General features: G+C 32.3%; 3 protein-coding genes across 4 annotated transcripts in view; 1 reads left to right on the forward strand and 2 right to left on the reverse strand.

Annotated features, from left to right (window-relative positions):
- The window catches only part of LOC111510203 (myrosinase 1), a 408217-nt gene that overhangs the window by 240967 nt on the left and 150691 nt on the right, over positions 1-16559 (reverse strand). The window lies entirely within an intron of this gene.
- On the reverse strand, positions 4871-12710 carry crok (crooked). 2 transcript variants are annotated; one of them, XM_074171472.1, is made up of 5 exons: positions 12518-12710; positions 12114-12275; positions 8036-11957; positions 5540-5692; positions 4871-5168 (listed from the first exon to the last, which is right to left on the reverse strand). In XM_074171472.1, the coding sequence occupies exons 1-3, from the start codon at positions 12570-12572 to the stop codon at positions 11734-11736; spliced, it is 441 nt and encodes a 146-aa protein (XP_074027573.1). In that variant the 5' UTR covers positions 12573-12710; the 3' UTR covers positions 4871-5168; positions 5540-5692; positions 8036-11733. The 2 variants fall into 2 exon arrangements, with proteins under 2 accessions (XP_074027573.1, XP_023021840.2); XM_023166072.2 differs by lacking the exons at positions 8036-11957; positions 12114-12275; positions 12518-12710 and adding an exon at positions 7789-7942.
- On the forward strand, positions 13819-15885 carry LOC111510181 (UPAR/Ly6 domain-containing protein crok). Its single transcript, XM_023166070.2, has 3 exons — positions 13819-14016; positions 14076-14258; positions 14398-15885. Exons 1-3 carry the CDS (start codon positions 13953-13955, stop codon positions 14613-14615), a joined length of 465 nt encoding a protein of 154 aa, XP_023021838.2. The 5' UTR covers positions 13819-13952; the 3' UTR covers positions 14616-15885.

Below are 16559 nucleotides of genomic sequence, written 5' to 3' on the forward strand. Positions count from 1 at the left end.
ACTTTATTCAGAAAAGAGAAAATAGCATCGTGTATCGTAATATTCAGACCTTGTAAAAAAGAAAAAGATGTGGACAGAGGAAAGTTCCTTGGGAAATTCCAAGATAGACCATTTCCCGATTAAAAAAATTCCCCATCAACTTTAACAACTTACATTCTTCGACTTTTAACAATTGTGTCTCGATTGTTAATAATAAAGAAATCAACCTCTAAGTTACTGGTCCACGGATTATTATTGAGTAGTTCAGATTATTCATATGATAATAAATTTATTTCAAAATTTCGGAGGAGTGTGAGATTACATAATCGAAAAATACAATTGCGAAATTAAAATATCTTTGCAATTTGCAATAAGTTGAGCGTATGAAGACAGAGAATAGAAGAAACTCACCAGTTGAAAGAAAACAGGGGTAGATTGTTTATTACATTATTCATCCCTCAAAAAGAAGCAACTTCCGAAAACTCCTCACAAAAACGGGAGCAGTCATCATAACGACGTCCGTGATTTTTTCCGAAGACTCGGTTCATTCAGAAAAACAAAGCAAGCCTCATAACGCGCTCAGGTGCAGGACTTCGACGAAAATACGACGAATTCCACATACAAACTGTTGAAAGCAAACTAGGCTGCGATGGGGTTGCTCAAATTTCCTGAAAAGCACGCCTGCGTTCTACCGTCGGCTCCGGTTGTACCTACATTTTCCACCAACATCATGCATATTCATGGTGGTAATTCGAGTAGGGAATTACAAGGAAATTTCGCCAGGTGTAGGTTGTAAAAATAACTGAAGCATTTATTTGTGCAGTTGCTGATAATTGCTGTTATCGTTGAGTCGGAAACCCACTGAATCGATAAGGGTTGACCACCTGTAGAGGCGTTTAGCAGAGGAGTGTACGTTCCTCGGAAAATATATGTCCCAGGATGATCCTGGTCAGAAAATGATCATCGCATTGCCACGTGAATCTAGTTACAGTTAATTCAATTATTTTTTTCGTCTTCAAGAACATCAAGGTCATTGACAACTCATAAAAACGACACTAAAAATTTTACTAACTCAGTTGCACATCAAGAGTACATGTCGCTCAGTCAAAATACACACATATCTGGGTATTAAAAAGATCAATTTGGTGAATTTCATTAGTTCGGAATTCCATTGTCTAATATATAAAATGATTTGAAATCCCTGAAACAACTAAAAAAGGAGAATTAAAAATGAATGGCTGAAAATAACAATTATTTCACTAGTTCGGACTTCCATTGTCTACTATATAAAATGATCTGAAATCCCTGAAACAAGTGAAAAAGAATAATTAAAAAAGAATAGTTGAAAATAATTATATTAGGCAACAATAAACCTGAAATGAAATGATAGTGAAATAACCTACAAATAAAAATATAATAGTTGAATAAATAAAAATTAAAGGAATGAAAAAAGAAAATAATAAAAAAAATAAAAAAGTGTAGAGATTCCAAGTCACGTTAGTTCACGACGTTTCGATTGTTGGTATCTACAATCGTCTTCGAGTGATGACTGGACTGATTCCTCCGAGAGATGACTATTTTATAGGTCGTTGAAATACTTTCACTTTCTCTACTTTCCATTTTCCGCTTCACTGATTCCGTGAGAGATGACCGTTTTGGCGGGAGTTGGTCATTTTTCGTTTGATGATGGGTTTCCATATGTTTCGTATATCTACGAGGGCCTGGCTGAATACGTTGTTGGACAACATGTATGCGGCTTCCTTAAATTTTCTCCTGAACCAATGTTCCTCTCTGTGCAAGATCTCAGCTTGGGACCACTCGATGTTGTGTTGATGGGTCCAAACATGGTCTGCTATTCCTGATTTGATTTGGTCGAGTGGTCCCAAGCTGAGATCTTGCACAGAGAGGAACATTGGTTCAGGAGAAAATTTAAGGAAGCCGCATACATGTTGTCCAACAACGTATTCAGCCAGGCCAGCATAGATATACGAAACATATGGAAACCCATCATCAAACGAAAAAAAAAAAAAAATGACCAACTCCCGCCAAAACGGTCATCTCTCACGGAATCAGTGAAGCGGAAAATGGAAACTAGAGAAAGTGAAAGTATTTCAACGACCTATAAAATAGTCATCTCTCGGAGGAATCAGTCCAGTCATCACTCGAAGACGATTGTAGATACCAACAATCGAAACGTCGTGAACTAACGTGACTTGGAATCTCTACACTTTTTTATTTTTTTTATTATTTTATTTTTTCATTCCTTCAATTTTTATTTATTCAATTATTATATTTTTACTTGTAGGTTATTTCACTATCATTTCATTTCAGGTTTATTGTTGCTTAATATAATTGTTATTTTCAATTATTCTTTTTTACTTGTTTCAGGGATTTCAAATCATTTTATATAGTAGACAATGGAAGTCCGAACTAGTGAAATTCATCACGAAACATTGCCAATCACCTTCAAACAAACAATAACAATTATATTAAGCAAAAATAACCTGAAATGAAAGAGTATTGAAATAAAATATAAGTAAAAATAGAACAATTGAATAAATAAAAATAAAGAAATGAAAAAAGAAAAATTATAAAAACTGAAGAGAATCCAAGTCACGTTAGTTCACGACGTTTCGATTATTAGTATCTACAATCGTCTTCGGGTGATGACTGGACTGATTCCTCCGAGAGATAACTATTTATAGGACGTTCGAGTACTTTCACTTATCCCCGCTTTCCATTTTTTCTGCTTCACTGATTCAGTGGGAGACGCCCGTTTGGCGAGAGTTGGCCATTTTTCGCTTGATGATGGGTTTACATATGTTGCGTATCTCTACGCTGTTGGACAACATGTATGCGGCTTCCTTGAATTTTCTCCTAAACCAATGTTCCTCTCTGTGCAAGATCTCAGCTTGTGACCACTCGATGTTGTATTGATGGGTCCACACATGCTCTGCTATTCCCGATTTGCTGGTTTTTCCTCGTTGTATGTTTTTCTTGTGCGGACTTTCGATGCCCACAATAAACTCCGTGTCAGAGAAATATCAACGAGGTGTCATTCGATTTGGAACAGCGTGTGAATGATTTTTGAAAAAATTCAAGTGCTATTTGATATTTTTCAAATTTGAAAAAGAGATTCAAAAAGAGCAGGAAATTTCCTAGAACAAGTTCTGCCTCCCAGAACTGTAGGAACAGTATCCATAATTTTTTCAGAGGATTGAAAATACGTCTTAAAATGGGTTCTCTTTCTTGTACACGATACGCCATGTTTGAATCTTTGATGAAAAAATATTATTTCAACTTATTAAATATCAAAATTGAGAATTGGAAAAATTCAGGCAACTACTAAACGAATAAATGGATAATAATCCGCGCTCAAAAAAACTTTCATCGAGATTTTCCATTTAATTATGCATCAGTTGTTTGACATATTTGTGTGATAATTGTTAAATAATAAATCTGAGATTTTTTTAAAGGTTTCATAATAGATTCCCCATAGGAAAAATGAAAGAAATGTGACTCTTAAATTTGTTATCAATAGTTTACTTAGGATAGAAATTAAAAGGATTCATTTATCATTGAAATTTTTTTTTTCAAAATTACCATCGATTCGTTTTTTAATGATCAGAAAAATTTTTGTTTGAAAAATTACTGTAAACAAATGCGTTGTTTATGAAATAATTCAATTTATTTTTGTAAACATGATTTTTGGTGCACATTATGATTTAAAAAAATCATTTCTGAAATAAATGTTTTTAATGCTCAAAAACGGATTTGGTATTACCATTTTTTTTTACCAATTGTGTTTATATAATTATATATATTTTTTTCAATTTCAATTTTTTTTATTTCTCAAAAACGGATTTGCTACTTACCAATTTTTTTCTACCACATGTATTTATATAATTATATTATATAAAGTAACCAATTTTTTTTCAATTTTTCCGTTAATCAGCTGAACCATACGAACGACAACTCTCAGAAGTTGAGAAACTTTTGCGAGCTAAGGACTAACGAGGTCTTAGCTTTTAACGTGTGATTCCTAACACGGTTGCAGAATCATCCCAGCTTCAACCAGATGAATTATTTCGAGAAAAATATCTGGTCGAGGCAGGAATCGAACCCACGATCTTCCGATCGTGAATCGGGCGCACTACCACCGCGGCCAATTCCACAACTATAAATATCAATTTGATAGAACTGGCCTATACTTGATGAAAATCCACGTTAAAACTCATTAATACAGTTTATTGTATGGTTTTTGTAAAATCCTTTATAGTCAAAATTATATTATAAACTGTATTAATGAGTTTTACTATTTGAATTTTCATTGTCAATACAATAAACATTAAAATCGTTTTTAAGTATTTTTTCTCTTTCTACACAACGTAACGAAACAACTGTGTATTATTTTTTGAGAAAATAAATTTATTCATATTTTATATCGAGTTTTAAAAGTTCTGTTCTCCTTTCCTCATTATCACCTTGTTCTTCATGTTTGAAAGCTTATTATAATTCATAAATCAATTGAGATACGATAAAAAAGCGCGATCAGATTTCTTGCATCGGAGTTCTAATCATCGATCTGATTTTTGAACGAAAAAATGTATTAGATATATCGAGATTTAGGACATCGTGATCAAATTTATTGGAACAGAACCAAATCTGAAAATGAATAAAGTAATTTCCGTCATGTGAAAAAATAAAGTTCTGAGAAAATTTATGAAAAGTTTATTTCTGCTCGACTTGGTTCAACTATAAAATTCCAAGAGTAATTGAAAAATTCTAGTAAACTCCATAATTTTCTACAAAAAAAGTCCGTAGGATATGGGAAAAATTTTATGCATCTCGGCGATTTCTATAAATGGGTGGAAACCAATAAAACAGCATGAGAGCTTGAATAAAATGTGTTAATTCTAATTACAAATTTTTATATATGTTACTCATATGTTTTCATTTTGAAATATTCTGCAATTAGACAAAATTAAAAATAAAAATAAAAGATATTGTAAAGACCATCAGCAGAGGTAACACTTGAACTATAGAAGATATGTTGCATCCATCCAATTTGCTGCAAACACACAACTGCATATTATTTTCTGATTTTATCGTGCACGACGGTTCGTCTCCCTGAATTTCTGGATCCGTTCGACGGCCACAACTCCTAAATGTTACCCATTCACCATTTTCTGTAAAAATCGAAAGCAATTATCATGACTTTCATGAACGATGACCAAGAAGTTGACAAATATATGTGGATTCTTGCCCTTCGTGGTATTAGCCAGGGGAGTAGTTGTTTTCTGATGGGTGTCAGTCCATCAACCTACAGTGTAGCCATCTTTGTTCGTTCCCTTATCTTAGCAGAGAAAACATATATAGGTACCCAGCTGATGATCACCTTGTGATCGAAACACGTGTCGAGGTGTTAAAAATAACGATTTGGTGTTGGGAAAAAATTCCAGTAATACTCTTTTGATGAAAATAATGAAATGAATCAACATTGACAGTTTTGAAATAAAATGAAGAGAGGTAACGATATCTTAGACTTAGTGGTACTCACCTTTTTTCACAACTTTTCTACATCTGTTGAGATCAATGGTCAGGTCATTCGCTAACGTTTCGCAATAGGTTAACGGTAGGGTTGCGTTATTGAAAGGATCAGCACAACTCGGATCAGTATCTGATCTGCAATCCCAGCATCTTATAGACAGACCTGGAAACGAATTAGATCAAAAAGTTCATGGTGATTCTAAATTTGAAATGACGTCGTTAGGTGCATTGAAAATGCTGCAACTCGAAATTTCGACATTAAACTCGAAACTACGATTTTGAATTCGAAATTACGATTTTAAATTCGAAATTACGATTTAAAATTCGAAATTACGACTTTTAACTCGAAATTACACCTGTAAACTCTGAATTACGACTTGGAAATTTCGACTCAGAACTCAAAATTTCAACTCAAAACTCAAAATTTTGACTTTGATCCCAAAACTTTTCGAACTTTAAATTCATAATTACGACTTTTAACTCAAAATTTCAATATAAACTCGGAATTACGACTTGAAACTTGACTTCCAGTTCGAAATTTTGACTTTCAAATCTGAATTCAAACATTAACCTTGAAATTACGACCTTAAACTCAAAATTTCGACTCGGTATTTCGAAATTTTGACTTAGAACTCGAAATGTCGACAAACTCGAAATTACGACCTAAACTCAAAATTTCAACTTTGATCTCAAAATTTTGACTTAGAAAATTCGAGATAACAACTTAAAACTCGAAATATTACGACTTTTTGATTGAAATTACGACTTTTTCATCGAAATTTCGACTTTAAACTGGGAATTACCACTTTTAACTCAAAATGTCAACATAAACTCGGAATTACGACTTCAAACTCGATTGTCAGCTCCAAATTTTGACTTTTTTCTCAAAATTTTGACTTTGATAGCAAAATTTTGAGTCTGAATTCGGGATTTCGACATTAAACTCGAAACTACGATTTTAAATTCAAAATTACGATTTTAAATTAGAAATTACGATTTTAAATTAGAAATTACGACTTTTAACTCGAATTTTCGCCTTTAATCTCGAAATTGCAACTGTAAACTCTAAATTACGACTTGGAAATTTCTACTTAGAACTCGAAATTTCGATATTAAACTCGAAATTTCGACTCAAAACTCAAAATTTCGACTTTTGTCTCAAAACTATGACTTAGAACTCGAGATTACGACTTTTAACTCAAATCAACACGACTTTTTGTTCGAAATTACGACTTTTCCATCGAAATTTCGACTTTAAACTCAGAATTACGACTTCTAACTCAAAATTTCAAATTAAACTCGGAATTTTGACATCAAGCTTGACTTTCAGTTCAAAATTTCGACTTTCAAATCTAAATTCAAACATTAACCTAGAAATTACAACCTTAAACTCAAAATTTCGACTTGGTATCTCGAAATTTTGACTTAGAACTCGAAATGTCGACGATGAACTCGAAATTACGACTTAAAACTCAAAATTTCGACTTTGCTATCAAATTTTGACTTAGAATTCGAGATAACAACTTTAAACTCGAAATATTACTACTTTTTGATTGAAATTTCAACTTTAAACTGGGAATTACGACTTCTAACTCAAAATTTTAAAATAAACTTGGAATTTTGACATCAAGCTTGACTTCCAGTTCAAAATTTTGACTTTCAAATCTAAATTCAAACATTAACCTAGAAATTACGACCTTAAACTCAAAATTTCGATTTGGTATCTCGAAATTTTGACTTAGAACTCGAAATATCGACAATAAACTCGAAATTACGACTTAAAACTCAAAATTTCGACTTTGCTATCAAAATTTTGATTTAGAATTCGAGATTACGACTTTAAACTCGAAATATTACGACTTTTTGATTGAAATTTTGACTTTAAACTGGGAATTACGACTTTTAACTCAAAATTTCAAAACAAACTCGAAATTATGACTTCAAACTAGACTTTCCGTTCCAAATTTTGACTTCGTTCTCAAAATTTTGACCTTGAAATTAACCTCGAAAATACGACTTAAACTCAAAATTTCGACTTGATCTCGAAATTTCCACATTAAACTCGAAACTCCGACTTCAATCTCAAAATTTTGACTCCAGTCCCACATGTTTCAAATGGAAAGTGAAATTTAGAAGGACAAGTCATGAGCGAATTTCTCTGCCCAAAGAACACAGTAAAATAAAATGCTAGAGGCAAACCGTACTCATCCGTGTTTAATATAGAACTGGGGTTAATTATTGTCAATAAATCTCACCTACCTTCTTTCAAGAAACAACTCATAATAAAAAATATACCAAAAGTTATCACAGACTTCATTTTAAATTGTATTAACTCCAATCACTTTATTTGAAGGTGTTCCATATCGACGTAGATCGTATTTATTACGAATGTTGTTGACGATTATGTATGCAAGGTCAGTGCGGCTAGTCACAACAATGATGATTAAAGAGACGAAAGTTAAGAAATAAGTACATTTTTATATTGTAGGTAGATAATTTCACATACCCTTATCAACTCTGTGGGTTTACAAAAGGTAATTTTTTGGGCCCTGCTGACGAAAGCCCCAAACTCTTACGAAGTTTCGAAATTGATGAACACTTCAATCTAGCAGACTATTGATATAATCTTCATGCAGTCATTATACCATACGTTTTGTTTTATGAAAGAGAGGACATTGGCAGATCAAGATCTTCAGATGATGTGGGGCTTCAGGTTTTTCCGGGTTTTCCTGCAGCTGAAAAAGCAAATGTCCCACTGGAATCGATGAAGTCGCCCTGGAGCGCCAATTAATGTTTGTTGTTGTTTTATAATTTAATGATTTGTATTCATTAGGTGAAAAAAAAAAGGGAAAAATTAAAAGAGTATTTTATTTGAAAAAATCTTTATATAAAACTAATAAAAAACTACTCTGGACGGATGTAACATAAGTATAACTCTTAACTTTTTACAACTTACAATATTCAACATTTCTTTGTTAGCAAATCATCATTTTCTTCAAAATACAGTTAAAGCCAAAAGAAATGCTTAAACAAGAAACGAAGAAAAACATAGATGGACTGAAAAGTTGGTAGGACAACATATAGATGGCGCTACTAGAATTGAATCCATATGATTTTCAGTTGACCCTAACCTTCAAAAGACACGTACGAATTTCAGAGGTCGGACTATTAGTTTGTGGGATAGAACATTTTGAGCCAAGCAACTTTTGTTAGTTTGAAGAAAATGGATAAAAAGGAATAGAAAGAATGCTCATTGGAAATAACTTTAAGGCCGATGAAGGGGTAATCTTTGAATCGTTCATCAAAAAAAAATTTTTCTATGTTCTCCTATGAACTTTTCAGACCAACTATTACCTACCAATATGCGTAATTTTTCAGATCAGTTATAACTTATAAGTAATGAACTATGAACAACAACACTTTTATTAAAAATAAAATATTCAGCATTTTCAAAAATGTTGATAAATGAGATATTGTCAACAATTCTAAAAAAGAATATATAAATCATGAGAGTTTCAATCCTGTTTCTTGGAGTTTCTTGGAGTTGAAACCTCAATCATAAATCCTAATTGAATGGAATAATGTTTATATTTCCATATAATTAGAAGGAATTATAATATTGATAACCCAAATTGTCAATACCTAAAGCATTTGATCAAGCGCTTTGCTTTGATTATAGTGAATCAACTGAGGTATTTTACAGAGATAGAAAATTAATAACCACTTCAAAATGAGACTATCAGAAATGAAACTTGATACAAGCATGATACTTATTTTAAGTTGCAACGACCAACTTAAAATGTCAAATTCATATTTTTACTGAATTTTGAATTGAAGCTCTCGCTTGAACGAGAAATTACTCCCATTCAATTTCATGATAATTTTAAAGTAAGGTATTTTATATTTTTCATAGTTGAAGTCATGAGGATAAATTTAAAACATTCCATATACAGTGTGTTTTTTTAAGTTCGCACCATATGGAAAAATTTTTCATCATTAATTCTACGAAAAAAAGTTATTTCTTATAAAAAGTCTTGAACCCAACCCAAAAAAAACCATCAGATTTTTCCCCTCGTCTACAGTTTCTCAAGAAATATGTATTTGGCTCACAAGTATGTGACCTTTTTTTTGTTTTTTTTTAATAAAATGTTTTATTTTTTTTTCAAAATAGTTTGAGTTCGAATTGATACACTTTTACATGCTCTCAAACTATGGAACAATCATGAAATACAAATCAACTCAAGGAACTAAATTTATAAAAAAGAGAAAGAAAGAAAGAGAAAGAGGAAAAAAATCACCTTCGTTTCCTCCTGTTCATAAAAGAGGACATATGCCTCATCACCCACATGCGATTTTTGTGAAATTGGGGACACATGTGAATCGTTGTATTCATGACACGTGCCACTGTATGGGTGTCTGCTGTGTAATGCCCTTTGTGAGTGGTCCCACTGTGATTTGAAAGTGCATATAGATTATAACAACAAGGAGCCACACTGTCTGCTGCTTAATTGCTCATATCTAATCCATCTGAAGGAAAGTCAATGGAAACACTCAAAATACCGAAAATTGTTATTGAGGAAAGTTTATCAGAACTAAGAACGACGTTGAAATATGCAATTACATCCAATTACATGAAAACAATCTTAATTTCTTTTTATCTACAATAACAATGCAAATGTATCTGCTTTTTCTCCTCCAGATGACATTGTTCGAGATACAATATCAAAAATTTTCATACAGAACAATTTTCATCCGTATAAACCACAGTATATCCAAGCAATAAAACCTGGAGACTCCTACAGACAACTCGAATTTTGTTTTCTTATCCGAGGACAGCTAGAAGACGATATTTTTTTGTCTAGGAAAATTGTCGATTATGTGATTCTCCTGCAACATGAATGGCAACAGGTATGGTACCAGTAAGACGGTGCAACATATCATAGTACGATGAAAGCAAGGCAATACCTTGGAATTAAGGATAATTTATAGATATTCCAATATTTTTTGGCCAGCTAGGTCGCCAGATTTCACCCCATTAATTTTTTCTTCTAGGGTTACTTGAGAGAAAAGGTATATCAACACAGCTCATTCACAAACATAGATCATTTGAAAACAATTATTATGGAAACAATTCAGGGAATAACTTCGATTATAATTAGGAATGTAGTGAGAAAATTTCTTTCTAGAATGGAAACCTGTATTGTAAAAGCAAAATAACGCAACACAGAAGTTAAGAGACGTAAAAGTTATCAAATTTTTAACAAATAAATAGATAACAGATAAAATTTCACGAAATTATCAAAAATATATTTACTTTACTTGGATAAAATTGATATTTTTTGACAAATCTCGTATACGACTGGAAAACTTTAATATCTGATGGTTCCATTTTAGGTTTAAAACCATGCAGAACTTTTTTACGCAACATAACAAATTTTTTTTGGCAAATTGATAAAATTTTTCTATATGGTGCAATCTTGAGCAGACCCCCCTATATATAAAAATTCAAGTGATGAGTATTCTCTACTTCAGATATATCACAATAAAACATCCCCTATAATTTTTCCAATACTTCAAGGGACATCAAATATGTCAATAAAATGTCTGAAAAATTATCCAAAAAATAAATCTATAGAGGTAAGGCTAGACAAGTGCATAAATTGTCATAAATTTTGACCTTGAGTTGAAAAACTGGACTCTAGTGGCTGAGTTTGGAACTATATGCCAGCTTACCTGTCAGAAACGCCAACTCCACTAATAACCTCTACGAAGGTCGTAAAATTTGATAACTCTTCAAATCTTTGTCCAAATTTGAAATTTCTGAATGAGAAACACGTTGGAAGTTACTTTTTCTGCGCGAGCTTTGGTGAAACGAAAAAGCAAGTTCAAACCATTTGGTGGCTCTACATGCACTTTTGAAAAACCTCTTTGAATAAAATGCTGATTATTTTCGAGGTTGAAGAAAAAAAACTTCACAATGGAAAACAGGAGATTCATAGGTGAAATAAATATCAATTTTTCTGAGGCCGTATCACACACTTGTCTTACCTTACCTCACCTGTATCATCTCGACATCAACAATATCCTTCGGAGTATTTTATTGTTCAACACTGTCGGCTCGTCCCCGTTCTTGAAGTTTACTCTTTTTAAAACTAGTAAGTGGTTGAATAATGTTCGAAAATCGTATCAGTAATCTCAAAAATATCAGCTCAAAGCTTTCAAAATGAAGAAAAAAATAGAGCCATAAACAAGCACCGGTGATACTTTCAGTAGGGATGAGGTGTTACATCCATCTTTGGTATTGCATGTACAGTATTCCATGAAGATATTGTAAGTTCCGGTTCGCATCAAGCAGAATCGTTCGTCACCTTCAATGCCTGGCTCTCCAAGATACGCACAACTTCTTATGTATTTCCATACCCCGTTTACTGAAAAGATATACAGTCATTAGTGTTAGACGAGGAAGATCACTAAAGAGCTTTCGAAAACGGTGAATGACAGAGCACCACCTAATCAGAGATAATGAACCAAGTAACACCTTAGTGTGATAGTTTTACTAAATAGACTGTAACAGGCATATTTACCTTTCTGACGGATCTTTCTACACATTGTTGGTCTAATATTAGGGAGGTAGTCCAATTCTTTCAGAGTCTTACAATCAGTTATAGCAAAGGTGGTGTTATCAAAAGGATCTGAACATTTTGGATCAGCATCTGAACGGCAATCCCAACACTTGATTGATGAACCTGAAAGCACACGTTGTAAGAGATCCAAGAAGAAAAATTACATTATTGAAACTTGAGGTGATTCACTGAAATGGGCGTAACCTAAGCAAAACATTAATAATGAAGAGTTGATATATTTGTGCATTTGAAAAATCTAACCCTTACAAAATTTCTAAATTTTGGAATCAAACCAGTGTTCTTAATCAGTTCATAGCGAAACCAATAAATTTTATCAACAGTGATTTGAATTACAAAATTTTTACCTTCTTGCACCAAAATTAGAACGCAAATCAGTCCTATTCCAAACATTAATTTCATATTTACAAACGTTTTAGGGATAACTACAGTTTATTACAAATTGTGGTATAAAAATATTTAAATAAACACAAAAATACTTAAACACAAAACAAACAGACAACAGGCTATAAACACTTGTTTGTAATGTCTAATCAAAATGACAAATTAGGCGAGTTCTTTAATTAATCAGAAAATTTCCAATGGGTTGCTTCAACCAACGACATAAAGTTATGTCGACGGCTTTAACCAATAGAAACGAGCTAACTTTTCAAATTTCAATTATATGAATCCACTGTAGGACTCATCAGCAATCAGCACAGAAAGGCGACTATAGGACAATAACAAATTGACGAACAAGCATTGAATGAAGAAATTGAATGAGAAAAGTTATAGAGCAGTCAATAATGAACATATATGAAAGAATAGGTCAGGAGAAGCAAAATTTGTTAAAATCTGTTAAAACTCATGACTTTTCAGATTCAGTCACATTTGCACGTTGTAATATTATTTATTATAACACCAGTATAGAAAATTTCTCTGAATCTAAGTAGGAGCATTCTTCTCGTTCCAACAAAATTGGACAAAGTTGCTCAATAATGGAATAGAACTGGCCGACGCTTCATGAAAACTCATATTAAAACTTATTATTAGAGTTTATCGTATGATTTTTACCGTGAAGGGTGAAAAAGGGCGAAAAAGCTTTTGTATAGCGAAAAACGTATCGCGGTTTTTGTAAAACCCTCATAGTGAAAATTATACAATAAAGTGTATTAATGAGTTTTGAAGTTGCTCAATATCGAGGTAATTGAATCAAAAGCATTCTAGTGTTTGTTTTGGATTCATTATCACCAGATGTTCCAAGTATACCTTTTATTATACAGCTGGGCCTGATTGTTTGTTACAAGTATCAATGGTTTCCCAGATTGTAATGATCAAGTGCACAAACCTAGATGGCTTGCACACCCACGCTTTTCCAGTATTTCATTACTGCGATTAGTATTCACTAACCCTGTACCCAAAGACCGGAGTGACAATAATTTTAATATTTGCCCCAGATACAATCATGAGTAATTTTTCATCACGCTCAAAAATTCAAACTCAATTTCATCATTCCTTTATAATGATATATTCAAACCTCAATTTCGACTCCTTTTTTCTGGAAGAATAATAAGTATATGTGAAATGAAAATTTTATATCATTTGTTTCCCGTTGGTTATCTCTTTAGGAAACGGAACAGATCCTAATTTTGCTTAGTTGACGTTTGACAGTTGACGGTGACGTTTGAGGTTGAGCAAAACAATAATATTGATGACAATTTATAATTAGGATACGCCCGTTTGATTCAAGTGAAAAATATTCTGTTTGAGCAACTTTTGCAAATATACTTCAAGAGGGTTGAAATGATGATAAAAAGTAGTTTATTTGTTTCCTGTTTCATCTTGATATTATCAGTTATTAGGATAGGTATGTGTACAACACTCATCATATAAGATAAAAAAATATTTCACTATAATCTATGGCAGGTGAAGCAGTTAGATGTTTTCAATGCGGATCTGATGAGGATGGCCCAAACGATGATAATTGCGGAGCATACAAGAAGTTTGACAAACGAAATCACATTGCAATCGACTGTAACAGTGAAGAGAGTCATATGCCTGGAACATTCTGTATGAAAGTTACTCAGCAAAGCCCCAAAGGATTCATATGTGAGTAAATGTTTTTCATCTCATGAATCTTCAAGAAAACAACTTCATGGTTCCAATTATACCTTATATTATCTTTGTTCCTTTTAGTGTATGAAATCCTTCTATTTTTCTGTCGTACTTATTATTATATTTTTTGCAGGGGACGGCCGGTGGAGACAGGTCATCAGAAGATGTGCTTCCGTTGCTGACACTGGAGTCACAGGAGTTTGTAACTGGGGAGTATATGAGAATGGAATATACTGGGAGGAATGTTATTGTTCAGAAGATGAATGTAATAGTGCCAGCATGACTAGGCTTTCGAAAACTTTTGGATTGAGTTTGGTGTTGTTAGCCACATTGGGATATTTTTTCCAGTAGAATATCTTGGAAAAACGGTTCATGATATTTGACAGGGAAAAACAAATGGACATGTTCAATTCGAGGACCATCAAAAAATTCAATTAGTATTCCCTACTAAGTAGTGGGTACTGCCAAAGTATTAGAATACTATTCAAAACCAAGATAAGGATTTTTTCATCCCGTCGAATATTTTATCAACAACTTATGTTTCTTCAATAGTCATTGTATTTCTGATAATACTGAAGTGCAGAGAATCTCATTTTTATTTTTGTAAATAAGAGTATTATTTGTACATATTCTCTTCTTTTTTATTTTCCAGTCGTTTTCATCAAAAGTCTTGACAATTTTCACTTATCAATTGGCTAAATTTTTGAACCTGAGGCAGGATGTAGGTTGAATGTATCATTACGTTTTTTCATTTTCAAAATAAAGTTTCCAACTGCCAGCAGGCTAAAACTATGTAGAAGAGTATCCGCATGATGTCAGGTTATTCATCAGATACAGATAACAAATCCAAAAGCATAAAGTGGGAATAATGTTCCGAAGAAACAAAGGAAGCAATTGATTACTATAGTTTTTCCTTTAATTTACTGAATTGTCAGGTGTATTCGACAATCGAGATGTCTGTTATCTGTTAATGATAGTGTTGCTGGAGATCTTTCAGCTAAATAGATTTTATAAATTTTTTACACACACGTATTTTTGCCTAATTTTCAAATTTGACATTTTGTATTCGTCACCCAGTTTTCCGATACTTTTATAGATTTCAGAAACAATTTGACTCATTATCTCGACCTTCTTTACATAATTTCATCTTCCGTCTGAAATATATGAAAACTGATTTTCCTCCACAAAAATGACTCTCGTTCAACGTCTGATTTTGTTTGATATATGTTGTACCTTCGAATTAAATTTATATATTTGTGCAGAATTGTTTTGATGCTGCCTTCATGCAGGTTGATTATGCCAACGATTTATTTGTTTTTTCTTGTGGATTTTATGTTTTGATTCTCTCCATTTTAAGACTAAGTATTTTTGATGTTTTATCTCACTTTTGTAGATTCTTGAATAAACGAAGTGCCTGTTTCCTTGTAAGCATGGATTACTTTCCATAGATTTAGTTTATGTACTGTAAAGGTTCCGTCCAATAAGAATTGCGAATTCCATTGATCATTGTATTAAAAAGTATAAATCTTGATGTGTATATTTAAGTATTATAGAAATTTTAATAATTTTTTTATTATTGTTATTTGCTACTTTTCATAACTAATTAAAAGAATGTTTTTTATTTTTCAGTTTTATTTTCCACGTCCAGATATTTTTCCATCTACAAAATAAAGAATCTGCTCATTATATCTTTAAACTCAGCCTGTATTCAATTTTATCTTGAGTTATTTAATTTCTTCTAAATCTATCGACAAACTACTGTTGATGATTTGAATAGATATCGAATTATAAAGAACAGTACCAGAAATTATTAGATTTCAAACTCTTCTAGTTTCTGAATATTTTTAAAAACTCATTTTATAATGCCAAAAACAAATTTGATAGAGGTATTCCTGAAAATCGATCTTATTCACTATAATTTCGGTTAAAAAGAAAAAGATGGCATAAGCAATGTTGAAAGAAACAACTGTTGATTCTGTATGAATACTGTGTTCATAGTATTCATTGAAAATGACATCTCGGGGATAATTGAATCAGTATCAATTGTGATAAAGAAAGTTGTGCCACAGGGATCCATCCTAGGCCCATTATTATATGTACTGTACACAAATTAAATACCAAATGTAGTTAATGAAGATATTGTATTATATGCTGATGATATATCGGTCATTGTAAAAGAAAAGAACTCTCAGTTGGTCGTGACAAAGACAATAAATGTGCTAGATGTATTAAACAATTTCCTCACAGCAAATGACCCACTACTTAATATTGACAAAACTCAAATAATTCATTTTA

This window comes from Leptinotarsa decemlineata, unplaced genomic scaffold (assembly GCF_025532065.1).
Source record: "Leptinotarsa decemlineata unplaced genomic scaffold, Ldec_3_MD MMD2_tig00000010_RagTag_RagTag, whole genome shotgun sequence".
Classification (NCBI taxonomy): Eukaryota; Metazoa; Arthropoda; class Insecta; order Coleoptera; family Chrysomelidae; genus Leptinotarsa; species Leptinotarsa decemlineata.